The 27518-nt window shown below is 47.6% G+C and overlaps 1 protein-coding gene across 1 annotated transcript in view; it reads right to left on the bottom strand.

Annotated features, from left to right (window-relative positions):
• Positions 1 to 22969, bottom strand: part of LOC139231903 (palmitoyltransferase ZDHHC9-like) — a 30965-nt gene extending 7996 nt beyond the window's left edge. Inside the window, exons 1-4 of the mRNA XM_070862540.1 lie at positions 22869 to 22969; positions 16706 to 16827; positions 13558 to 13700; positions 7863 to 8035 (exon numbers count right to left, since the gene is read on the bottom strand). Coding sequence (XP_070718641.1) covers positions 7863 to 8035; positions 13558 to 13700; positions 16706 to 16827; positions 22869 to 22969 — 539 coding nt within the window. The remainder of the gene's footprint in view (positions 1 to 7862; positions 8036 to 13557; positions 13701 to 16705; positions 16828 to 22868) is intronic.
• Positions 22970 to 27518: the final 4549 nt, after the last annotated feature.

Here is a 27518-nt window from a genome sequence, read left to right as displayed (position 1 = left end):
TAGTGAAATGTCCCAAGGTGCTTCACAAGAATATTATGAGATAAAATATTTGACACCGAGCCGCATAAGTAGAAATTAGGACAGGGCTTGGTCAAAGAGGTAGGTTTTAAGGAGCGTCTTGAAGGAGGAAAGAGAAGTAGAGAGGCGGAGAGGTTTAGGGAGGGCGTTCCAGAGCTTGGGGCCCAGGCAACAGAAGGCACGGCCACCAATGGTGGAGCGATTATAATCAGGGATGTTCAAGAGGGCAGAATTAGAGGAGCGCACACATCTCGGGGGGTTATGGGGCTGGAGGAGATTACAGAGATAGGGAGGGGGCGAGGGCCATGGAGGGATTTGTTAACAAGGATGAGAATTTTGAAATCGAGGCGTTGCTTAATCAGGAGCCAAAGTAGGTCAGCGAGCACAGGGGGTGATGGGTGAGCGGGACTTGGTGCAAGTTAGGACACGGGGCAGCGAGCAGAGGGGGTGATGGATGAGCGGGACTTGGTGCGAGTTAGGACACGGGGCACAGGGGGTGATGGGTGAGCGGGACTTGGTGCAAATAACACAGAAATCAGCAACTAATAAATCATGTTAGGCAGATGTGGAATCAACATAAAATTCACAATGCTTGTAAAAATAATTCAAAAACCTGGGTTAAAAATCTCAGTGTTATTCTCCAATGTATTTTTAACTCAACTCTGCTGTTTCTCAGCCTGCAATGGACCGTACCACCATAAGCCGCATCGGATTGCACCGCCAGGCCCAAGGGGTGATGTATAGGGATAGAGTTTCTTGTCTGCCGTAACCTCCGAGAGGCGGGGAGGAGAACATCTGTCCACACCACTCGGCACTCGGTGCCCGTGAACCCCAGCTGATTTCCGGAAGTTGGTGAATATCACACTCGGGCAAACACTCGGAGTTTTACCGCCTGCGTGGTGGTGGTGTGTGGGGGGGGAGGGGGAGGGGGCGGGGGGAGAGAAACCTGCAGTGATTCCTGCTGAAGATGGCCAACATTATTTTCCATTTATATTGTTAACGTTCTTACTTGGCCACTGGACCAAGACCTCGCTCTGTGAAGCCCGTGTGGTGGCTGGTGTGCAACGGCCACCCCACGTTAAACCACGCACAGGCATCTTCCACCCTTCAACATGTCATTCTCGATACGAGGGACCGCCTATGATGATGATGATAACTTTGCCTAGTGTTAGAACTTGCTTTGTGTAAGGTCAATCATCACTTGCTTTGGAGGCATTTCAGAGAAGGTTCACTCGGTTGATTCTGGAGATGAGAGGGTTGACTTATGAGGAAAGGTTGAGTAGGTTGGGCCTCTACTCATTGGAATTCAGAAGAATGAGAGGTGATCTTATCGAAACATATAAGATTATGAGGGGGCTTGACAAGTGGATACAGAGAGGATGTTTCCACTGATGGGAGAGACTAGAACTAGAGGGCATGGTCTTAGAATAAGGGGCTGCCCATTTAAAACTGAGATGAGGAGAAATTTCTTCTCTCAGAGGATTGTCAATCTGTGGAATTCGCTGCCTCAGAGAGCTGTGGAAGCTGTGACATTGAATAAATTTAAGACAGAGTTAGACAGTTTCTTAGCCGATAAGGGAATAAGAGGTTATGGGGAGCGGGCAGGGAAGTGGAGCTGAGTCCATGATCGGATCAGCCATGATCGTATTAAATGGCGGAGCAGGCTCGAGGGGACGTATGGCCTACTCCTGCTCCTATTTCTTATGTTCCTATGTTCTTATCTCCAGGCCATTAGGATGCGCTAATATTGAAAATTAGGTGGGACAATGGGGAGCAGCGGAATAGCAGACAGATTGGTCACATTCCGCGAGAGGTGCTAGTATCTGGAATTGGCCAGAACAATGGAAGCCCGCCGAGCAGTATCACATTAATTGTCTGGGATTGTCTAGGTCATCCTGTTCTTTTTGTAATGTTACATAGAAACATAGAAATTTACAGTGCAGAAGGAGGCCATTCCGGCCCATCGTGTCCACGCCAGCCGACAAAGAGCCGCATGACCCTCGGTCAACAGCCCTAAAGGTTACATATAAACCTATGAACAATGACGGAAAGGCAAAGAGCACCCAGCCCAACCAGTCCGCCCCACACAACTCTGAGACCCCTTATACTGAAACATTCTACACTCCACCCCAACCGGAGCCATGTGATCTCCTGGGAGAGGCAAAAACCAGATAAAAACCCAGGCCAATTTAGGGAGAAAAAAACTGGGAAAATTTCTCTCCGACCCATCCAGGCGATTGAAACGAGTCCAGGAGATCACCCTGGCCATATTCTATTCCCTGCAGTACTTACCATTATATCTGCTCCGTCCAACAAAAGGTCATCCAGTCTAATCCCAATTACCAGCTCTAGGTCCGTAACCCTGCAGGTTACTGCACTTTAAGCGCCCATCCAACCATCTCTTAAAAGTGGTGAGGGTTTCTGCATCCACCACTCTTTCAGGCAGCAAGTTCCAGATCCCCACAACACTCTGCGTAAAGAAGCCCCCCCTCAAATCCCCTCTAAACCATCCACCAACCACCTTAAAACTATCCCCCCTTGTAATAGACCCCTCCACCAATGGAAATAGACCCTTACTATCCACTATGTCCAGGCCCCTCAATATTTTGTACACCTCAATGAGGTCTCCTCTCAACCTCCTTTGTTCCAATGAGAACAAACCCAGCCTATCCAATCTGTACTCATAACTAAGATTCTCTATTCCAGGCAGCATCCTAGTAAATCTCCTCTACACCTTCTCTAGTGCAATCACGTCCTTCCTACAATACGGCGACCAGAACTGCATGCAATACTCCAGCTGTTGCCTAACCAAAGTATTATACAATGTAACCTCCCTGCTCTTTTATTCTATGCCTCGGCCAATAAAGGCAAGCATTCCGTATGCCTTCTTAACCACCTTATCCACCTGGCCTGCTACTTTCAGGGACAAAAAGAGTTCTGTGGACAAGCACTCCAAGGTCATAGAAACATAGAAACATAGAAAATAGGTGCAGGAGTAGGCCATTCGGCCCTTCGCGTCTGCACCGCCATTCAATGAGTTCATGGCTGAACATGCAACTTCAGTACCCCATTCCTGCTTTCTCGCCATACCCCTTGATCCCCCTAGTAGTAAGGACTACATCTAACTCCTTTTTGAATATATTTAGTGAATTGGCCTCAACAACTTTCTGTGGTAGAGAATTCCACAGGTTCACCACTCTCTGGGTGAAGAAGTTTCTCCTCATCTCGGTCCTAAATGGCCTACCCCTTATCCTTAAGACTGTGACCCCTGGTTCTGGACTTCGCCAAAATTGAGAACATTCTTCCTGCATCTAACCTGTCTAAACCCGTCAGAATTTTAAATGTTTCTATGCGATCCCCTCTCATTTTTCTGAACTCCAGTGAATACAAGCCCAGTTGATCCAGTCTTTCTTGAAATATCAGTCCCACCATCCCGGGAATCAGTCTGGTGAACCTTCGCTGCACTCCTTCAATAGCAAGAATGTCCTTCCTCAAGTTAGGAGACCAAAACTGTACACAATACACTGGGTGTGGCCTCACCAAGGCCCTGCACAACTGTAGTAATACCTCCCTGCCCCTGTACTCAAATCCCCTCGCTATGAAGGCCAACATGCCATTTGCTTTCTTAACCACCTGCTGTACCTGCATGCCAAACTTCAATGACTGATGTACCATGACACCCAGGTCTCATTGCACCTCCCCTTTTCCTAATCTGTCACCATTCAGATAATAGTTTGTTTCTCTGTTTTTACCACCAAAGTGGATAACCTCACATTTATCCACATTATACTTCATCTGCCACGCATTTGCCCACTCGCCTAACCTATCCAAGTCACTCTGCAGCCTCATAGCATCCTCCTCGCAGCTCACACTGCCACCCAACTTAGTGTCATCCGCAAATTTGGAGATACTACATTTAATCCCCTCGTCTAAATCATTAATGTACAATGTAAACAGCTGGGGCCCCAGCACAGAACCATCACTGCCTGCCATTCTGAAAAGTACCCATTTACTCCTACTCTTTGCTACCTGTCTGACAACCAGTTCTCAATCCATGTCAGCACACTACCCCCAATCCCATGTGCTTTAACTTTGCACATTAATCTCTTGTGTGGGACCTTGTCGAAAGCCTTCTGAAAGTCCAAATATACCACATCAACTGGTTCCCCCTTGTCCACTCTACTGGAAACATCCTCAAAAAAAAGGTCCCTTTGTTTATGTACACTATTCAGTGGCCTACCGCTTAATGTGTAGACCCTTTCCTTATTAGCTCTCCCAAAGTGCATCACCTTATACTTATCTGAATTAAATTCCATTTGGCACTGCTCTGCCCACCTGACCAGTAGATTGATGTCCTCCTGCAGCCCGTGACTTTCTTCTTCATTATCAACCACACAGCCAATTTTAGTGTCGTCTGCAAACTTCTTAATCATACTCCCTATATTCAAATCTAAATCGTTGATATATACCACAAAAAGCAAGGGACCCAGTACTGAGCCCTGTGGAACCCCACTGGAAACATCCTTCCAGTCACAAAAACATCCATCAACCATTACCCTTCGCTTCTTATCTCCAAGACAATTTTGGATCCAACTTGCCACTTTGCCCTGTATCCCATGGGCTTTAACCTTCATAACCAGTCTACTATGTGGGACCTTATCAAAAGCTTTGCTAAAGTCCATATATAATACATCGTACGCACTGCCCTCATCAACCCTCTTGGTTACCTCTTCAAAAAATTCAATCAGGTTAGTCAAATACGATCTTCCCTTAACAAATCCGTGCTGACTGTCCCTAATTAATCCTTGCCTTTCTAAATGCAGATTTATCCTGTCTTTCAGGATTTTTTCCAATAATCTTCCCACCACTGAGGTTAGGCTGACAGACCTGTAATTACTTGGCCTATCCCTTTCCCCCTTCTTAAACAAGGATACTACATTAGCAGTCTTCCAATTCTTCGGTATCGTGCCCAGATCCAAAGAGGACTGGAAAATTATGGTCAAGGCCTCTGCTATTTCCTCTTTTACTTCGCTCAACAGCCTGGGATGCATTTCATCTGGGCCTGGGGACTTATCTACTTTCAAAGCTGCTAAACTCCTTAATATCTCCTCGCTTATTATATTTATTTCATCCAGAATATTACACTCCTCCTCGATAGCAGTATCTGCATTGCCCCTTTCCTTTGTGAAAACAGATGCAAAGTATTCGTTAAGAACCTTACCACCATCTTCCGCCTCCACACAAAGATTACCCTCATGGTCTCTAATAGGCCCTACCCTTTCTTTAGTTACCCTCTTACTCTTAATATATTTATAGAACATATTAGGGTTTTCCTTAATTCTACTGGCCAAGAATTTCTCGTGTTCTCTCTTAGCATTCCTAATATCCTTTTTAATTTTGCTTCTATATTCCTCTAAAGATTCTATAGTATTTAGCCATTGCTATATGAAATAAACGTCCCTTTTTCTCTTAATCCTCCCCTGTAAGTCCCTAGACATTCAGGGGGCTGTAGAATTATTTTTCCCAGCCTCTTTCTTTAAGGGCTCATGTTTGGCCTGAGCCTTCCAGATCTCCTCCTTGAATGCCTCCCACTGATCCGACACCGATTTACCCACAAGTAGCTGTTTCCAGTCCACTATGGCAAAATCACTCTTTAACATAGCAAAATTTGCTTTTTCCCAATTCGGAACTTTTATTCCAGGCCTATTCTTGTCCTTATCCATAACCAACTTGAATCTGACTGAATTATGGTCACTGGCCGGATTACCAGTTAAACCATCAAGGTGGCCATTATGTCAGGTTTGGTAAGGTCCACTTCAATATACATTCTGGGCATCATGTGATATCACTCAGATTAAGGGGGAGGGTACTTTAAGGATGGCTGGAAGGTGTTTAAACAGGTGACAAAGTACAGATAGCAGCCTTTATTGTCAAGAGCTCATGGGATGGTCAGAGATCCAACACCATGGGGAGGCCAAGTTTGATCACCTTGTGTCTGCAGGAGACCAGGCTGTTTGAGTCTATTGTATAACCGTAATAGTTATTATACTATTGGTGTCGGAGTAATAAACTGGCATTTGTGCAATCGAGTCTGAATCACGAGAAATCAATGAATTACGATTAATAGATTTCCCTTACACCTAGTGCAAACGATCTCAGTGTGGTGGACTCCACTAAGCAATGCAGCCCTTTAAAATCTGTACACTCCGTCCCCCTCCACTATAGCCCAAAGCAACGTTAAATTTCGGTAATGCATCGAGCTTCCTCACACTCAACAGTACTGAAGTGCACATGCCGGGGAAATGTACCGTGGTGTCCCGCCAACCGTGCCGTCCCGCCAACCGTGCCCAACCGTTGCCGCCCTGCCACTGTTTGGGTGACGTAGCACGCGGATGGCACCGATTCTGCTGGGAGTCTGGGACACGTTCGGCAGCCTGGGCCCAATGTTGTGTCCCTCACACCTGCCTGTCTCCGCCGCCTTGCTTTACCGAGAATTCAGCCCCCGCGTAACATGCAAAATCCGTGCTCCCGTTAATTTGCATTCACCGCACAGTGCTGTTTCTAGCCGCCCCCGATGCTCGGAGTTGCTGTTTCTAGGAGCCCCTGACACTCGGAGTTGCTGTTTCTAGCAGCCCCCGACGCTCGGAGTTGCTGTCTCTAGCAAGGATCTGCTGATAGGGTGAGATGGAGAGGGGTGGGAGGAGTCCCGTGTGGAGCATAAACACCGGCATGGATCGGTGGGGCCGAATGGCCTGTTTCTGTGCTGTAAAATTCAATGTAATTATAAAATAACTCAATAAGCAATCAATCAATCATGGAATGTGTGCTACACATTCGGAAACCATTGCAATGAGGCACGGAATTGTGACTGGTTCTCATGTACATCGGCTATACGGCACCAACAAATCCAATGGGGAATTCAGGAGAAACTTCTTTACCCAGAGAGCGGTGAGAATGTGGAACTCGCTGCCACAGGGAGGGGTTGAGGCGAATAGTATCGATGCATTTAAGGGGAAGCTGGATAAACACATGAGGGAGAAAGGATATGTCACAGGATTATATGGGATATACGGCACAGAAACAGGCCATTCGGCCCAACCAGTCCATGCCAGCGTTTATGCTCCACTCGAGCCTCCTCCTGCCTTTCCTCATCTAACTCTATCAGCATAACCCTCTATTCCCTTCTCCCCCATGTGCTTGTCCAACCTCCCCTTAAATACATCGATACTATTCGCCTCAACCCCTCCCTGTGGCAGCGAGTTCCACATTCTCACCGCTCTCTGGGTAAAGAAGTTTCTTCTGAATTCCCGATTGGATTTCTTGATGACGATCTTATATCGATGGCCTCTAGTTATGCTCTTCCCCACCAGTGGAAACATTCTCTCTGTATTCGCTCTATCAAAACCTTTCATCATTTTAAAGACCTCTATTAGGTCACCCCTCAGATTTCTTTTTTAAAGAGAAAAGAGACCCAGCCTGTTCATCCTTCCCTGATATTTCTGCTATCATCCTTGTAAATCTTCTCTGCACCCTCCTCATTGCCTCTATATCCTTTTTATAATATAGCGACCAGTACTGTACACAGTACTGTGGTCTAACCAAGGTTCGGTACAAGTTTAGCATAACTTCCCTACTGTTTCAATTCTAAAGCTCTCGAAATAAACCCTAGTGTTTGGTTTGCTTTTTATGGCCTTACTAACCTGTGTCGCAACGTTTAGGGATTTGTGTATTTGTACTCCGAGATCCCTTTGTTCCCCTTCCCCACCGAGACTCGCACCCTCCCAGTAATAAGTGGCCTCCCTGTTCTTTACGTAACTTTTGTTAGTGCAACAATAAAAGGATACGTGCAGATCTTTTCGATTGTGTAACGGTCGTGAGTGTTCAAAAACACATACGCCAAGCAGAATGCGAATACTAACAGGATAAAGACCACCACGGAAAACAGCAAGAAGAAGAAAAAGCGATAATTCCGTTTCCCGATGCAGGTATTCATCAGAGTGCAGTGATGATCAAGTGTCTGTTGACAATGAATATTTGAAAAATATCATCACACATGTTTCTCACGGCTGTCATTTTCTTACCTTCATTCATTCTTCAATGGATTCTCTTCCACTCACACACCACAACGTTCTCTCTCGCTGTCACTTTATTCAATTTGTATTAGACTTTTTCCGTTTTCAGGGTAAGTCAGAGCTTAAGGAAACTGCACAAACCTGCATTGGCACCATGGCTTAAAGAAAGACATGCATTTCTATAGCGCCTTTTACAACCACCGGATGTCTCAAAGCGCTTTACAGCCAATGAAGTACTTTTGAAGTGTTGCCACTGTTGTACTGTGGGAAACGCAGCAGCCAATTTGCGCATAGCAAGCTACCACACACAGCAATGTGATAATGACCCAGATAATCTGTTTATTGGCCCCAGGACATCGGGGATAATTCCCAAGGAGGCTTCTCTATCATACTGGTTCTCTCACCACCTACCACAAGCTCAGTTTAACGTTTCATCCGAAAGACGGCACCTGCGACAATGCGGCGCTCCCTCAGTATTGCCCCTCCGACAGTGCAGCGCTCCCTCAGTACTGCACCGCCGACAGTGTGGCGCTCCCTCAGTACTGCCTCTCCGACAGTGCGGCGCTCCCTCAGTACTGCACCGCCGACAGTGTGGCGCTCCCTCAGTACTGCCTCTCCGACAGTGCGGTACTCCCTCAGTACTGCCCCTCAGACAGTGCGGCACTCCCTCAGTACTGCCCCTCAGACAGTGCAGTGCTCCCTCAGCACTGCCCCTCCGACAGTGCGGCGCTCCCTCAGTACTGCCTCTCCGACAGTGCGACGCTCCCTCAGTACTGCCCCTCCGACAGTGCGGCGCTCCCTCAGTACTGCCTCTCCGACAGTGCGGCGCTCCCTCAGTACTGCCTCTCCGACAGTGCGGCGCTCCCTCAGTACTGCCCCTCCGACAGTGCGGTACTCCCTCAGTACTGCCCCTCCGACAATGCAGCACTCCCTCAGTACTGCCCCTCCGACAGTGCGGCACTCCCTCAGTACTGCCCCTCCGACAGTGCGGTGCTCCCTCAGTCGGCCTGAAGTTATGAGCTCAAATCACTGGAGTGGGACTTCAACCCACAACCTTTGACCCAGAGGCGAAAGTGCTGCCCACTGAGCCCCGGCTGAAACAGCATAGAACAAAGCCAACAGAGACTGCATTTAGGGTTAGGGTTAGGATTAGGGTTACGAACCAAGGCATCGAATTCGGACAAGACCAAGGCACACCCAGCCCAATTCACCCCGAAATGTCCTTCTCGCTAACATCTGGCGACCGGTGCCAAAGCTGAGAGAGCTGTCCCACAGATTGGACAAGCAACAGCCTGACATCGTCATACTCACAGAATCATACCAGGCAGCCAAAGTCACAGACTCCTCCATCCCTGGGTATGTTCTGTCCCAACAGCAGGACAGACCTGCCAGAGATGGGGGTACAATAGAATACAGTCAGGTGGGAGTGACCCTGGGAAACCTCAAGATTGACTTTAGACCTCATGATGTCTCATGGCTTCAGGTTAAGCCTGGGCAAGGAAACCGCCTGCTGATTACCATCTACCACCTTTATCTAAGGAAGGATATACTTGCATTGGAGGCAGTTCAGAGAAGGTTCTGGAGGTTGACTCTTGAGATGAAGGGGTTGTCTTATGAAGAAAGGTTGATTAGGTTGGGCCTGTACTCATTGGAGTTTAGAAGAATGAGTGGTGATCTTACTGAAAAGTGTAAGATAATGAGGGGGCTTGACAGGGTGGATGCAGAGAGAGTGTTTCCCCTCGTGAGGGACTCTAGAATTAGGGGGCATAGTTTCAGAATAAGGGGCCGCCCATTTAAAACGGAGATGAGGAGGAATTTCTTCTCTCAGAGGGTCGTGAATCTTTGGAATTCTCTACCCCAGAGAGCTGGGTCATTGAATATATTTAAGGTGGAGATAGACAGATTTTTGAGCGATTGGGAATAAAGGGTTATGGGGAGCGGGCAGGGAAGTAGAGTTGAGCCCAAGATCAGATCGGCCATGATCTTATTGAATGGCGGAGCAGGCTCGAGGGGCAAAAGGGCCGACTCCTGTTCCTAATTGTGATGTTTGCAGGCACTCGAGTAATGACTCCATGAGGTATGACCTTAGCCCATTTATTGCAGCTCCTGAATGAGGTTACAGTAAGGTGAGCTCTCTTTTATAACTGGTTACCTGCGGTGTGCAGGTAACCTCTAGGTCTCCACCTGTTGCACCCTCTGGTGGTACAGGCATATTGTATACAGTGTGAAGATACATTCATTGGTCTTATGTAACTGTGCATTGAGTGTACAGGGTATATACATACACAACAATTTCTTATGTGATGTACTTTCCCTCAGCTGATGAATCAATACTCCTCTGTGTTGAACACCGTCTGGAGGAGGCACAAAGAGTAGCAAGGGCACAGAATGCACACTAGAGGGGAACTTCGATGTCCATCACTGAATGGTTCAGTAGCACCGCCAGTGACTGAGCTTGTCAAGCCTTGAAGGCCAGAGCTGCCAGACTGGGCTTGTGACAGGTGGTGAGAGAACATGGACAAACGAGCTGAATTCCAGAGGTGAGGTGAAAGTGACTGCCCTTGACAGCAAGGCGGCATTCCCCCAATTGTGACATTAAGGAGCCCCAGTAAAACTGAAGTCAATGGGAATCAGGGGGCAACTCTCCAGTGGATGGAGTCATACCGAGCACAAAGGAAGATTGTTGTGGTGTTGGGAGACCAGGACATTGCTACAGGAGTTCCTCAGAGCAGTGTCCTAGCCCCAACTATTTTGCCCCTGATCTTCCCTCCATCATAAGGGCAGTTTGCTGAATATTGCACAGTGCTCAGTTCCATTCGCAACTCCTCAGGTAATGGAGCAGTCCATGCCCGCGTACAGCAAGACCTGCACGACAAGCAGGCTTGAGCTGATAAGTGGCAAGTAACATTCGCGCCACACAAGTGCCAGGCAATGACTATCTCCAACAAGGAGAGTCTAACCATCTTCCTTCCCTTGACATTCAATGGTATTATCATCACCGAATCCCCCACCATCAACATCCTGGGGGTCACCACTGACCAGAAACTTAACTGGACCAGCCACATAAATACTGTGGCAACAAGAGCAGGTCAGAGGCTGGGTATTCTGTGGTGAGTGTCTCACCTCCTGACTCCCCAAAGCCTTTCCACCATCTGCAAGGCACAAGTCAGGAGTGTGATGGAATACTCTCCACTTGCCTGGATGAGTGCAGCTCCAACAATACTCGAGAAGCTCGACACCATCCAGGACAAAGCAGCCGCTTGATTGGCATCTCATCCACCACCTTCAACATTCACTCCCTCCACCACTGGCGCACCGTGGCTGCAGTGTGCAAAATCTACAAGATGCACTGCAGCAACTCGCCAAGGCTTCTTCGGCAGCACCTCCCAAACCCGCAACCTCTACCACCTAGATCATCATCATCATAAGCAGTCCCTTGAAATCAAGGAAGACTTGCTTCCACTTTAAAAGTGAGTTCCCAGGTGACTGTACAGTCCAATATGGGAATAGTCTCTGTCACAAGTGGGACAGACAGTGGTTGAAGGAAAGGGAGGGTGGGACTGATTTGCCGCACGCTCCTTCCGCTGCCTGCGCTTGTTTTCTGCATGCTCTCGGCAACGAGACTCGAGGTGCTCAGCGCCCTCCCGGATGCACTTTCTCCACTTTGGGCGGTTTTTGGCCAGGAACTCCCAGGTGTCAGTGGGGATGTTGCACTTTATCAAAGAGGCTTTGAGGGTGCCCCTGAAACGTTTCCTCTGTCCACCTGGGGCTCGCTTGCCGTGTAGGAGTTCCGAGTAAAGCACTTGCTTTGGGAGTCTCGTGTTGGGCATGCGGACAATGTGGCCCACCAACGGAGCTGGTCGAGTGTGGTCAGTGCTTCGATGCTGGGAATGTTGGCCTGAGCGAGAACACTGACGTTGGTGCGTCTGTCCTCCCAGGGGATTTACAGAGTCTTGCGGAGGCAGCATTAGTCGTATTTTCCCGGCACTTTGAAGTGCATCTGCCACCTAGAAGGACAAGGGCAGCAAGCGTATGGGAACACCACCACCTCCACGTTCCCCTCCGAGTTACACACCATCCTGACTTGGAAATATATCGGCCGTTCCTTCACCGTCGCTGGGTCAAAATCCTGGAACTCCCTCCCTAACAGCACTGTGGGAGCACCTTCACCACACGGACTGCAGCGGTTCAAGAAGGCGGCTCACCACCACCTTCTCAAGGGGCAATTAGGGATGGGCAATAAATGCCAGCCTTGCCAGCGATGCCCACATCCCATGAACGAATATTTTTAAAAAGGATTCCCCAACAGAGAGGCACTCCTCAAGCTGTGCGTGAGTCCTCTGCAGATCAGAGTCTTCAATGGGTCTTGCTGAAGGCAAGGCACAGCCTTGTTTGTTTTGCAGACCAACTTTAGTGCCTTGAGACCATCTGGCCACAGCTCTCTGCGGAAGTCTTGCACCGGAAAAGCGTCTGGGCCCCGGGGCGGGAAATACCAACCCAGTGACCCCTCAGCAGGGTACTCAAAAGAAGTCGCGGGGAAAAATATTCCCAAAGACTTTTTGATCTGTGCTTTGTGGTTGGAGTGAACTCTGACAGCTCCAAGCCACCCATTCAGTGTCCGACAGTGTCAGCCATGGCTCAGTGGGCAGCACACTCGCCTCTGGGTCAGAAGGTTGTGGGTTCAAGTCCCACTCCAGAGACTTGAGCACAGAAATTGAGGCTGTCACTCCCAGTGCAGTGCTGAGGGGGCGCCGCACCCTGTCGGAGGGGCAGTGCTAAGGGAGCGCCGCACTGTCGGAGGGGCAGTACTGAGGGAGCGCTGCACTGTCGGAGGGGCAGTGCTAAGGGAGCGCCGCACTGTCGGAGGGGCAGTACTGAGGGAGCGCTGCACTGTCAGAGGGGCAGTCCTGAGGGAGTGCCGCACTGTCGGAGGGGCAGTACTGAGGGAGCGCTGCACTGTCAGAGGGGCGGTACTGAGGGAGCGCCGCACTGTCGGAGGAGCAGTACTGAGGGAGCGCCGCACTGTCGGAGGGGCAGTACTGAGGGAGCGGTGCCATCTTTCAGATGAGATGTTAAACCAAGGCCCCTTCTGCTCTCCCAGGTTGACGTAAAAGATCCCACGACACTATTTCGAAGAAGAGCAGGGGAGTTATCCCTGGGGCCAATATTTATCCCTCAATCAACATAACAAAAAAACAGATGATCTGGTCATTATCACATTGCTGTTTGTGGGAGCTTGCTGTGCGCAAATTGGCTGCTGCGTTTCCTACATTACAACAGTGACTACACTCCAAAAGTACTTCATTGGCTGCAAAGTGCTTTGAGATGTCCGGTGGTCGTGAAAGGCACTATATAAATGTACGTCTTTCTTTCTTTCTATTCATTCAAGGCAGCCAGTGGCACATACCTGGGACCAGACTGCTCGTTTAAAAATGGACGCGCAGAAAAATGTTGTACCAAGGTTTACCTCCACACAGACATTACACGCGTAGCAGTGACGACAGCGTGGAGGCCGGTAAAATCTGCAGGCTTGGCACCATTTCTTTGTAAAGGTGGCGCCATTGATTGTCACTTCCTCTGCATCCAATATATGATTTGGGTCTTCAGGATCTGCAACACAAGAAAATACTTAGAATCATACGGCACAGAAGGAGGCCATTCGGCCCATCGTGCCTGTGCTGGCTCTTTGACAGAGTGATCCAATTAGTCCCACTCCCCCCGCTCTTTCCCCGTAGCCCTGCAATTTATCCATAGTACTTATCCAGTTCCCTTTTGAAAGTTACTATTGAATCTGCTCCCACCGCCCTTTCAGGCAGCGCGTTCCCGATCACAACAACTTGCTGCGTAAAAACATTCTCCTCATCTCCCCCTCTGGTTCTTTAGCCAATTGCCTTAAATCTGTGTCCCTCTGGTTACCGACCCTCCTGCCCCTGGGAACAGTTTCTCCTTATCTATAGATAGAAACATATAAAATTCTGACGGGATTGGACAGGTTAGATGCAGGAAGAATGTTCCCGATGTTGGGGAAGTCCAGAACCAGGGGTCACAGTCTAAGGATAAGGGGTAAGCCATTTAGGACCGAGATGAGGAGAAACTTCTTCACTCAGAGAATTGTGAACCTGTGGAATTCTCTACCACAAAAGGTTGTTGAGGCCAGTTCGTTAGATATATTCAAAAGGGAGATAGATGTGGCCCTTACGGCTAAAGGGATGAAGGGGTATGGAGAGAAAGCAGGAAAGGGGTACTGAGGTGAATGATCAGCCATGATCATATTAAATGGCGGTGCAGGCTCGAAGGGCCGAATGGCCTACTCCTGCATCTATTTTCTATGTTTCTATTTTACTCTATCAAAACCCTTCCCCTAATTTTGAACATCTCTATTAAGTCTTCCCTTAACCTTCTCTGCTCTAAGGAGAACAAACCCAGCTTCTCCAGTCTCTCCCCCAGGTACTATTCCAGTCAATCTCCTCCGCCCCCTCTCTAAGGCCTTGACATCCTTCCTATAGTGCGGTGCCCAGAATTGAGCACGATACTCCAGCTGGGGCCTAACTAGCGATCTATAAAGGTTTAGCATTACTTCCTTGTTTTTGTATTCTGCGCCTCTATCAAAACCAGGATCCCGTTTGTACAAAAGTTCAAAAATGAATTTTACACACATTCCTAAAATATAGACGAGCTTCTCGATTCCCTTACAATTATCGCCCTCCCACTACTGCCACTAACACAGAGCAACATGGGAACCGGAGGAGGCCATTCAACCCCTCGAGCCTTATCCACTCACCCCACCACATTCAAAGATTTGTACATGTGAACTCTCTGATCACACACCCCCTTTGAAATTCTCGAACTTCTGGACTACGATGTTCGGGGAAAGCGCAACATTACAACCTGTGATAAAAACAGAAAACGCTGGAAATCTCAGCGGGTCGGGCAGCATCTGTGGAGAGAAACAGAGCTAACGTTTCAGGTCAATTACTTTTCATCAGAACCGGTGAAAGTTTGAAATTAACAGATCCTTAAGTTCAACAATTCAGATCATAACCCCTGCCCATATTTTGCTCCTGTTCCTCCTTGCTTTTTTAACCCTCCCTCGATCTTATGAATTTTTTCTCTCTCTCTCTGTTTCCCACGGCAGCTGGTAATTATTCTGCCATTCACACCCTATCTGGACTAAACCTTTTCTAACTTCTGCCATTACCATCTCAAGTTGGCCCATCATCCCTTTTGTCTCTCTAATCTCTCCTGTCTTCCACCCCATCACGGATAGGTAGAGTAGGCTGGGCCTATACTCATTGGAGTTCAGAAGAATGAGAGGTTATCTTATTGAAACATATAAGATAATGAGGGGGCTCTATGAGGTGGATGCAGAGAGGATGTTTCCACTCAGAGGGGAAACTAAAACTAGGGGACACAGTCTTAGAAAAAGGGGCCGCCCATTTAAAACTGAGATGAGGAGAAATTTCTTCTCTCTGAGGGTTGTAAATCTGTGGAATTCTCTGCCCCAGAGAGCTGTGGAGGCTGGGACATTGAATATATTTAAGGCGGAGATCGACAGATTTTTGAGCGATAAGGGAGTAAAGGGTTATGGGGAGCGGGCAGGGAGGTGGAACTGAGTCCATGATCAGATCAGATCTTATTGAATGGCCAACTCCTGCTCCTATTTCTTATGCTCTTATGTTCCCTTTTGGTCTTTCCTCCCCTCCCCCTTTCAGTGCTCCTTAAGAATCTATCAATTTCAAACATTCGCCAGTTCTGACAAAGGGTCATTGACCCGAAACGTTTCTCTCTCCACAGATGCTGCCTGACCCGCTGAGATTTCAAGTATTCTCTGTTTTTATTTCAGATTTCCAGCATCTGCAGTATTTTGCTTTTGTGTTGCAACCTGTGGATTGTTTTAAAGGGGCAGCCTTTTTCTCAGAAGCTCCTGGGCTTTTGCCAGTCACATTCTTCAAATCAAATCAGTGATTAGGCCGCTGTTACTGTGTTCCAGTGTAAGGGATAAATTGTAAGAGTTGCAAATAGGGGGTCAGAATTATGATGAAGGTAGTGAACTTATCAGGATTAGGACAGTCTGTATAATTGCCTATGTATGTAACACTTGCTTATGTAGGTACAGCACAAATGTATAACACATTAAACTGAATCCGTAACCTCTGTAATACTTAAACAGCAAAATCAGCAATTGTTGATCAGAAGTCTCTGAGGGAGAGATAAGGAAGCCAGTTTTGGTGTCTACTATACTGTGGCAAAGTGCAAGTCACGAAACAACACCATAGATGGGCAATTGCATATACCACTCAGAGACAGTTTGATAAGAGTCGACAAATCAATATAATTTCGCTGATAGAATTAGACCTATCGAGGATTTTGTAGGAGGATAGCTCCTCTCCAAAACCTGTATAAATTGTACTTGAAACCTCTTGTATTTCGGAAATTTGCTCGTAATAAAACCGGTAAACCTGAGGTTTTGTTTGTTTACTTCTGTGATCGTTATACAGCGGGAGCTGGGCGAAGTGTCGATTAACTATATCAGTTAGATCACCCCGAGGAAGAGAAGCCTCCTTTTTACCCCAATATCCAGTTTGGGACATCTTAAACACGCAAGATGACTTTACCTCTGTAAACAATTCCAGGATCCATAAAGACGCAAACTAGGTAATTAAGGCTGCAGCTTAGCAAAAATATTGTTTGAATGATAGGAATAGCCATTGAAAAGTTGTGAGTCAGCCACATACATCTGAAAAAGAAGCACAAAAGTTCAAAAATGCGTTTTAGATGGATTTGTTAAATATATACTAGATTCTTAATTTCCTTACAATTCCCTCCCTCCCACTACTGCCACAAACATATAGAAACATAGGAACAGGAGTTGGCCATTCAACCCCTCGAGCTGGTTCCACCATTCAATTAGATCATGGCTGATCGGTATTTCTATCTAAGGAAGGATATACTTGCCTTGGAGGCGGTGCAACGGAGGTTCACAAGATTGATTCCTGGGATGAGAGGGCTGTCTTATGATGAGAGATTGTGTAGAATGGGCCTATACTCTCTGGAGTTTAGAAGAATGAGAGGTGATCTCATTGAAACAAGTTTCTGAAGGAGATTGATAGAGTAGATGCTGAGAGGTTGTTTCTGTCATGTATCTAGACATGTTTACTGCCTGTACTATTACACATGATGTGCCACCAGAGGACACTACTATGGGAAACTGGTACACCAGCTGTATGGTCACTGAGGTGTGCCACCAGAGGGCACTGCAGTGGGAGACTTGTAGGTTACCTGTACAGGTGTGCCAGGTCTATTATAAAAGTCAGGCCATCGTGTGTGATCCTCACTCTGGAGTTACATTAAATGGACTAAGGTCACTACAGTTCAAATATAATACATTGCCTCATGGAGTCAATATCAGAGCATCTAAAGACATAACAGTTTCTCCCTGGTTGGAGAGTCTAGAACTAGGGGCACAGGCTCAGGATAAGGAGAAGGCCATTTTAGGAGGAATTTCTTCATTCAGAGGGTTGTGAATCTTTGTAATTCCCTGCCCCAGAGGGCTGTGGATGCTGAGACTCTGAATATATTCAAGGCTGAGATCGATAGATTTTTGGATTCTGGGGTAAGCAAGGGATACGGGGATCGGGTGGGAAAGCGGAGTTGAGGTCAATAATCAGCCATGATCTCACTGAATGGCGGAGTAGGCTTGAGGGGCCGAATGGCCGACTCCTGCTCCTTTTTATTATGTTCTTATGTTCCAAACTCCATCCACCCTCCTTGGTTGTGTAACCCTGAATACTCTTGCCTAACAACAATCTATTGATCTCAGTTTTGACATTTTCAATTGACCCCAAGCCTCTGCAGCTTTTTGGGGGAGAGAGTTCCAGATTCCCAGCACCCTTTGTGTGAAGAAGTGCTTCCTGAACACACCGAAAACAACCACTCTTTCAAAATCTAGATTTTAATTCTGGTCAAATTCTTCTGGTTTGAGATACCGAGGGGTTAATTCTTCATTGGCATCGTTCTTAAACTTCCTGCTTCTGGTCTGTCTCCTCAAACTTACTAAACTGGCAGTTTTCATATCCTTCTTGCTGATGCAAAAACAGTTGGCGAATGCATACAACAGTTTCTCAGAGTGTTATCTTTAACCCTGACCTTATTGCCGCTAAAGTTCATAGGAACAGCGGAACAAGAGGAGGCCATTCAGCCCATCGAGCACTGTTCCGCCATTCAATGAGATCATGGCTGATCTGTATCTTAACTCCATCAACCCGCCTTGGTTCCAAAACCCTTAATACCCTTCCCCAACAACAATCTATCGATCTCAGCTTTGAAATTTTCAATTGACCCCCCACCCCTCAACAGCTGCTTTTCAAGGGAGGGAGTTGCAAATTCCCACCACCTTTTGTGTGAAGAAGTACTTCCTGAACACACTAAGAGCACCCACTCTTCCAATCTCTCTGGAACCCCTTTGCAGGCCTGGAGAACACACCTCTCTCACCAAGGTACTGCCAACAGATGTCAATCATTGTGCATGTGCTCACTGCCCCGTTTATATAAAATGCTTAAAAATTAAAGTTAAAAGAATTTTTTTAAAGTTACAAATTGGAGAAAATGTTTATTTTTAAAGACATACTGTACTGTAAATTTATGCTTGGGAAGGTTTAAAACTTTTATACTTTGATGTAAATTCTGCAGGAGAGCTGATTATCGGGTCTTTTCCTTTTTCTTCCCCACCCAACCGTATCATAGAATCACAGAACAGTACAGCACAGGAGGCCATTCGGCCCGTCCAGTCTGCGCCGGCTCCTTTGAAGATCAATCCAGTTAGTCCCACTCCCTCCAGCGCTTTCCCCATATCCCTGCACCTTTTCTCCTTCAATTATTTATCCAATTCCCTTTTGAAGGCTCCTATTGGGGGAGAGTGATGTTATGTTTGCAAACCTCACCAATGTGTAAGACTTGCCACCAGGGGGCACACCTGTGGGAGACCTAAGGGTCACCTGTGCACCTTGGGCAAGCAGGTATAAAAGGCAATCCACCAACGCTGCTTCCTCACTCTGGAGTTACATTAAAGAGACCAAGGTCACAATGGTTTAGAAACATAGAAACATAGAAACATAGGAAATAGGTGCAGGAGTAGGCCATTTGGCCCTTCGAGCCTGCACCGCCATTCAATGAGTTCATGGCTGAACATGCAACTTCAGTACCCCATTCCTGCTTTCTCACCATACCCCTTGATCCCCCGAGTAGTAAGGACTACATCTAACTCCTTTTTGAATATATTTAGTGAATTGGCCTCAACAACTTTCTGTGGTAGAGAATTCCACAGGTTCACCACTCTCTGGGTGAAGAAGTTTCTCCTCATCTCGGTCCTAAATGGCTTACCCCTTATCCTTAGACTGTGACCCCTGGTTCTGGACTTCCCCAACATTGGGAACATTCTTCCTGCATCTAACCTGTCTAAACCCATCAGAATTTTAAACGTTTCTATGAGATCCCCTCTCATTCTTCTGAACTCCAGTGAATATAAAGCCCAGTTGGTCCAGTCTTTCTTGATATGTCAGTCCCGCCATCCTGGGAATCAGTCTGGTGAACCTTCGCTGCACTCCCTCAATAGCAAGAATGTCCTTCCTCAGGTTAGGAGACCAAAACTGTACACAATTCTCCAGGTGTGGCCTCACCAAGGCCTTGTACAACTGTAGTAACACCTCCCTGCCCCTGTACTCAAATCCCCTCGCTACGAAGGCCAACATGCCATTTGCTTTCTTAACCTCCTGCTGTACCTGCATGCCAGCCTTCAATGACTGATGTACCATAACACCCAGGTCTCGTTGTACCTCCCCTTTTCCGAATCTGTCACCATTCAGATAATAGTCTGTCTCTCTGTTTTTACCACCAAAGTGGATAACCTCACATTTATCCACATTATACTTCATCTGCCATTCATTTGCCCACTCACCTAACCTATCCAAGTCACTCTGCAGCCTCATAGCATCCTCCTCGCAGCTCACACTGCCACCCAACTTAGTGTCATCCGCAAATTTGGAGATATTACATTTAATCCCCTCGTCTAAATCATTAATGTACAATGTAAACAGCTGGGGCCCTAGCACAGAACCTTGCGGTATCTTCTAGTCACTGCCTGCCATTCTGAAAAGTACCCATTTACTCCTACTCTTTGAGCTTACAACACAGTCTTGTGGAGTTATTCTGAACATAACAGTATCCACCTCCCTATAAGCAGCATGTTCCAAATACTAACTACTCACTGCGTAAAAATGTTTTTCCTCTAGTTCTTTTGCCAATGATCTTAAATCTGTGCCCTCTGGTTATCGACCCTTCAGCCATTGGAAACAGGTGCTCTTTACTTACCTTAACTCTTTATGATTTTAAACACCTCTATCACATCTCCTCAGCTTTCTCTGCTCCGAGGAGAACAAGCCCAGCTTCTCCAGTCTATCTCCGTGACTATAATCCCTCATCCCTGGAACCATTCTCATAAATCTCTTCCCTTCACTGTGCCACTCACCAGCACTGGAGCTTAACTTAGTATGGCAAGCATCAAAGTATTCCCTCCCATCACTATGTAAACTCCTCTGCTAGAATCTCAATTCATACCTATAGATATCTACCTTATTTCTGTGAGTGTGCCCAAGAGGATAAATATTTTAATCAAATCTAAATATATGAAAGTAAAAACTACCAGTGATAATTTGCTATTGGCCATGTGTGGCATGCCCTTCGGTCTCTATATTACAAAAAGGATATAGAGGCACTGCAGAAGGTGCACAAGGTAGATACCAGAACTGGGAGGATATACTCATCAGGAAAGGTTCAACATGCTGGGGCTCCCTCCTCTGGAAAAGGCTGAGGGGTGACCTGACAGATGTCTACGATTATGAAAGGCTTTGATAGGATAGATGTAGAGAAGATGATTCCAGTTGTGGGGTAGACCAAAACTAGGGGGCCATAAATAAGAACATAAGAAATAGGAGCAGGAGTAGGCCATACAACCCCTCGAGCCTGCTCCGCCATTTAATACGATCATGGCTGATCCGATCATGGACTCAGCTCCACTTTCCTGCCCGCTCCCCATAATCCCTTATTCCCTTATCGTTTAAGAAACTGTCTCTTTCTGTCTTAAGTTTATTCAATGTCCCAGCTTCCACAGCTCTCTGAGGCATCAAATTCCACAGATTACAACCCCCTGAGAGAAGAAATTTCTCCTCATCTCAGTTTTAAATGGGCTGCCTCTTATTCTAAGATTATACCCTCTAGTTCTAGTCTCCCCCATCAGTGGAAACATCCTCTCTGCATCCACCTTGTCGAGCCCCCTCATAATCTTATACCTTTCGATAAGATCACTTCTCATTCTTCTGACTTCCAATGAGTAGAGGCCCAACCTACTCAACCTTTCCTCATAAGTCAACTCCTTCATCTCCGGAATCAACCTAGTGTACCTTCTCTGAACTGCCTCCAAAGCAAGTATATCCTTTTGTAAATATGGAAACCAAAACTGCACGCAGTATTCCAGGTGTGGCCTCACCAATACCCTGTGTAACTGTAGCAAGACTTCCCTGCATTTATACGCCATCCCCTTTGCAATAAAGGCCAAGATTCCATTGGCCTTCCTGATCACTTGCTGTACCGGCATACTTTTGTGTTTCATGCACACGTACCCCCTGGTCCCGCTGTACTGCAGCACTTTGCAATCTTTCTTTATTTAAATAATAACTTGCTCCTTGATTTTTTTCTGCCTTAAGTCAACCCACTCATCTCCGGAATCAATCTAGTGAACTTTCTCCGAACTGCCTCCAAAGTAAGTATATCCTTTCTTAAATATGGAAACCAAAACTGTACGCCGTTTTCTAGGTAAGACAGCCACTGATAAATCCAATGGGGAATTCAGGAGAAACTTCTTTACCCAGAGAGTGGTGAGAATGTGGAACTCACTGCCACTGGGAGGGGTTGAGGTGAATAGTATCGATGCATTTAAGGGGAAGCTAGATAAACACATGAGGGAGAAAGGAATAGAGGGTTATGGGGATAGGATCGAGGGTAGGAGGAGTCTTGTGTGAAGCATAAACACCAGTATAGATCAGTTGGGCCAAATGGCCTGTTTGTGTGCTGTACATTCTCTGTAATGATGAGGTCAGAATCAGAATGCTGTGACTGGACCTATCTGCTCTGTGATATCACTGCCACTATGCAGCCGTTCCTTGTTAGTCACAGGACAGCAGTTTGCACAGATGGATGATCTTCTAGACTACCCAAGGTGCCCAAAAATGCCTTTGTTCAAATGCAAGTTCTACCATTACCAGCAATTGGAATTACAACCGTCACTCCCCATTACCTCTGGCCAATTAGAGGGCGAGAATGCATACTACCAACTACAATAGCCACAGGGATATTGCTTAAAAGTAACATTCAAAAAGTTTTATCAGCTAATCAAATTGCTGAAAATGGGCTTTAAAAATGTTTGCAGTTTAAATCATTTCAATTGTGCTATCTGCTGTTTAAAATGCAGCAACACATAAATCATAAATCAAAATAAACCCATTTTTTGAGTTCACGTTGCCAGGCAGCAAGAATACCCACCCACTGGAACCCCATCTTTGGAAAATTACCCCCGAAATATTTTAACATTACAATTAAATTAATGTGTGAGTTGGGGTGGGGGAGATAAGTGATTTAAAAAATAAAATGTATTGTCCATTGCTGAAAATTGTATTTAAAGTAGATCAGACAGCGCCTGACACCTTCTCTTTTCACTCAAATACTTACGGGTAAAAGTAAAATATGATTGTAATGGTCAGGAAGACGAATATTATTGCGATGGTGGGCAGCCTCCTCTCCAAGGCAAGCTTCCATCGTTCTTCGCACATTCTGTTTGGGGTTTTTCACAAACCAACAAACCAACGGATAAAAGTGGCAAAAACTAACAGAAATTGTCCCCTGCCCTGCCCTGCCCTCTCTGCTCCACTCGCGGTCACACCTTCTCCACGCCTCCCTATATCCAACTCCCGCCTTTGTGCCGTCACAGAGATACACCTGCCGTTGCCGGGGAAACCCGCCCCCTTTGCAACAATCGGTCTTTAAACCACGCCCCTTTCTACCAATTGAATGAATGGCCGCGCCACGTGCTCAGGCAGGGTCTCTGTGGGTGGCAGGGTCCCTGTGGGTGGCAGGGGCTCTGTGGGTGGCAGGGGCTCTGGGTGGCAGGGTCCCTGTGGGTGGCAGGGGCTCTGTGGGTGGCAGGGTCTCTGTGGGTGGCAGGGACTCTGTGGGTGGCAGGGACTCTGGGTGGCAGGGTCGCTGTGTGTGGCAGGGTCCCTGTGGGTGGCAGGGACTCTGGGTGGCAGGGTCGCTGTGTGTGGCAGGGTCCCTGTGGGTGGCAGGGACTCTGGGTGGCAGGGTCGCTGTGGGTGTCAGGGTCCCTGTGGGTGGCAGAGGCTCTGTGGGTGGCAGGGTCTCTGTGGGTGGCAGGGACTCTGGGTGGCAGGGTCTCTGTGGGTGTCAGGGTCCCTGTGGGTGGCAGGGGCTCTGTGGGTGGCAGGGTCTCTGTGGGTGGCAGGGACTCTGGGTGGCAGGGTCGCTGTGTGTGGCAGGGTCCCTGTGGGTGGCATGGACTCTGGGTGGCAGGGTCGCTGTGTGTGGCAGGGTCCCTGTTGGTGGCAGGGACTCTGGGTGGCAGGGTCGCTGTGGGTGGCAGGGACTCTGGGTGGCAGGGTCGCTGTGTGTGGCAGGGTCCCTGTTGGTGGCAGGGACTCTGGGTGGCAGGGTCGCTGTGGGTGGCAGGATCCCTGTGGGTGTCAGGGTCCCTGTGGGTGGCAGGGACTCTGTGGGTGGCAGGGACTCTGGGTGGCAGGGTCTCTGTGAGTGGCAGGGTCGCTGTGGGTGGCAGGGGCTCTGTGGGTGGCAGGGTTTCTGCGAATGGCAGGGGATCAGTGGGTGGCAGGGTCTCTGCGGGTGGCAGGGTCGCTGTGGGTGGCAGGGTCGCTGCAAATGGCAGGGGATCAGTGGGTGGCAGGGTCGCTGTGGGTGGCAGGGGATCAATGGGTGGCAGGGTCGCTGTGGGTGGCAGGGGATCAATGGGTGGCAGGGTCGCTGTGGGTGGCAGGGGATCAATGGGTGGCAGGGTCGCTGTGGGTGGCAGGGGATCAATGGGTGGCAGGGTCGCTGTGGGTGGCAGGGTCGCCTCTGACATCAGCAGGCTGTGGGTTCATATTCCCACTCCAAGAGCCTTGAGCACTGTCGAAGATGCTGTCTCTCGGATTTACATAAATTTGAACATGTTAATTAAGCACTCCAAGGTTTGAACCTGTTAGCATTTTCTTTGCAATCACCAGCTACGCAGAGTTGTGTGTTATGTTTTTAAACCTGCGTAATTGCGGTGAAACTTCCCTAAATCGGCAGAGACGCATTAAACTGCGGCCCCCGTCTCGTCTGCTCTCAGGTGGGACGTAAAAGTTCCAGCGGCACTCTTTCGAAGAAGAGCAGGGGAGTTATCCCCGGTGTCCTGGGGACAATATTTATCCCTCAATCAACATCACAAAAGCAGATGATTTGGTCACCATCACAGTGTTGTTTGTGGGAGCTTGCTGTGTGCAAATTGGCTGCCGCGTTTCCCACATTACAACAGTGACTACACTCCAAAAGTATTTCATTGGCTGTAAAGCGCTGGAGATGTCTGGTGGACGTGAAAGGCGCTATATAAATGCAAGTCTTGCTTTCTCTGATGTAACTTTTACTGTTAGGATGCCAATAGCAAACCTTTGGATTCCCGTTTGTTAGCCGCCAATCTATTCTCGTATTGTCTCTTGCCTGTATTATTTTCTTAACTTTGCCTCTTCGTTTCTTTATATTCAGCCTGATTCTCCCTTGTATTATCAAGCTGACCTCTATCATACGCCCCTTTTTAATGCTTCATTCTGCTCTCCAACTCCTCTGTCATCCAGCAAGCTCTGCTTTTTGTTGCCCTCCTTTCCCCCCGAACCCGAGACTGCCCGCGAACCATCTCCTCCTTAAAGGCTGTCCATTGCTCCATTATATTTCTGCCTGCCAACCATTGATTCCAGTTTGCCCGGGACAGATCCCTCCTCAATTCGCCCTCCTCCAGTTAAGTTCTTTGTTTAATTCTGCATTGCTCAGTGACCACCTCCATAACTAATCTAAACATCATGATGCTACTTGAGAGGCTGGACAAATATATATGAGGGAGAAGGGAAGAGAGGGTTATGGCGATAGATTTAGATGAGGAAAGACGGGAGGAGGCTCGAGTGGGGCACAAACACAGGCATAGACTGGTTGGGCCTAATGGCCTGTTTGTGTGTCATACAACCAATGTAATCCTATGTAAATATGTCAGCCTTGCTAGCACCACCAACAACCTAAGAATGCATTTTTAAAAAATACATTCACTATTTTTTTCCCCCCCAACCTTTTTTTGTAGAAAAGTCCAAGAAGATAAGAAGGATTTTGATCTCAGCCTTTTCAATGAAGCCGTGGGCATCTTGAATGAGAGTCTAGAACCAGGGGTCACACAGTCTCAGGATAAGGGGTCGGCCATTTAGGGCTGAGATGAGGAGAAATTTCTTCACTCAGAGGGTGGTGAATCTTTGGAATTCTCTGCCCCAGAGGGCTGTGGATACTGAGTCAGAGTATATTCAATAACTTGTATTTATATAGCACATTTAACGTAGTAAAACATCCCAAGGCACTTCACAAGAGTGTTATAAGACAAAAAAATAAATTTAGCACCGAACCACATAAGAAATTACAGGAGTCAGCCAAAAGCTTGGCCAAAGCAGTACGTTTTAAAAGGTGTCTTAAATGAGAGGTAGAAAGAGCAGAATTTGAGAAGCAAATATTTCAGGGGGGTAGTGAGGCTGGAGGAGATTAGAGATAGGGAGGGGGCGAGGGCCATGGAGGATTGGTAAACCAGGATGAGAATTTTGAAATCGAGGCATTGCTTTACCAGAAGCCAATGTAGGTCAGCGAGCACAGGGGGTGATGGGTGAGCAGGACTCGGTGCGAGTTAGGGCATGGGGAGCCGAGTTTTGGATCACCTCAAGTTCACATAGGGTAGAATGTGGTAGGCCAGCTAGGAGTGCGTTGGAATAGTCAAGTCTAGCGGTAACAAAAGCATGGATGAGGGTTCCCGCAGCGGATGAGCTGCGGAGGCGGGCGATGTTACGGAGGTGGAAATGGGCTGTTTTAGTTATGCCGCGGTTATGTGGTCGGAAGCTTGTTTCAGGGTCAAATATGGCACCTGGGTTGCGAACAGTCTGGTTCAGCCTCAGACAGATGCTAGGGAGAGGAATGGAGTTGGCGGCTAGGGAACGCAGGTTGTGGCAGGGACCAAAAGACAATGGTTTTGCTCTTCCCAATATTTAATTGGAGAACATTTCTGCTCATCCAGTCCTGGATATCTGACAATTTAGAGACGGGTCGAGAGAAGTGGCAATGATGTCGAGCTGGGTATTGTCAGTGTACATGTGCAAACTGACTCCATGTTTTTGGCTGATGTCACCAGGACATCAAGACAGAGATAGATCGATTTTTGGACTCACGGGGAATCAAGGGATTATGGGAATCGGGCAGGAAAGTGGAATTGAAGTCGATGACCAGCCATGATCTTATTGAATGACGGAGCAGGCTCGAGGGGCCATGTGGCCTACTCCTGCTCCTAATTCTTATGTTTTTAAAATTTCCAGTAACCAACATGCAGGCGTTCTTATGAAATGGGCGGTTATTGGGGATATGACAACTGGTGTCATCGTTGGCTCCAGATCTGGGGGTCTCCTTTCATCCGCCTCCGCCAGGGCTTTAACCGCGGCAAAGTTGACCGATTCCTCGGCGTGCTGATTGCTGGCACAAAGCCCACCCCTTCCCCCCCCCCCCCCCCCGTTGGAATAAATCATTTTACAAAAAGACTGGGATTTATATAGCGCCTTTCACGACCACCAGACATCTTAAAGCGCTTTACAGTGAATTAAGTACTTTTGGAGTGCAGTCACTGTTGTAATGTGGGAAACGCGGCAGCCAATTAACGCACAGCAAGCTCCCACAAACAGCAATGTGATAATGACCGGATAATCTGTCTTTATGTTATGTTAATTGAGGACACCAGGGATAACTCCCCTGCTCTTCTTCCAAATAGGCCCATGGGATCTTTTATGTCCACTTGAAAGAGCAGACGGGGTGTCGGTTTAACGTCTCATCCGAAAGACGGCACCTCCGACAGTGCGGCGCTCCCTCAGCACTGCACTGGGAGTGTCAGCCTAGATTTGAGTGCTCAAGTTCCTGGAGTGGGACTTGAATCCACAACCCTCTGACTCACGAGGCGAGAGAGAGAGTGCTGCCCACTGAGCCACAGCTGACACATTTTACAGAAAAGCCAGGGTGAGTAAATGCCTGTCAGCGACACTCGCT

The sequence above is a fragment of the Pristiophorus japonicus genome, chromosome 2 (genome assembly GCF_044704955.1).
Source record: "Pristiophorus japonicus isolate sPriJap1 chromosome 2, sPriJap1.hap1, whole genome shotgun sequence".
Classification (NCBI taxonomy): Eukaryota; Metazoa; Chordata; class Chondrichthyes; family Pristiophoridae; genus Pristiophorus; species Pristiophorus japonicus.
The sequence above is the reverse complement of the archived record's forward strand: the minus strand, read 5'-3'. Positions and strand labels throughout refer to the sequence as shown.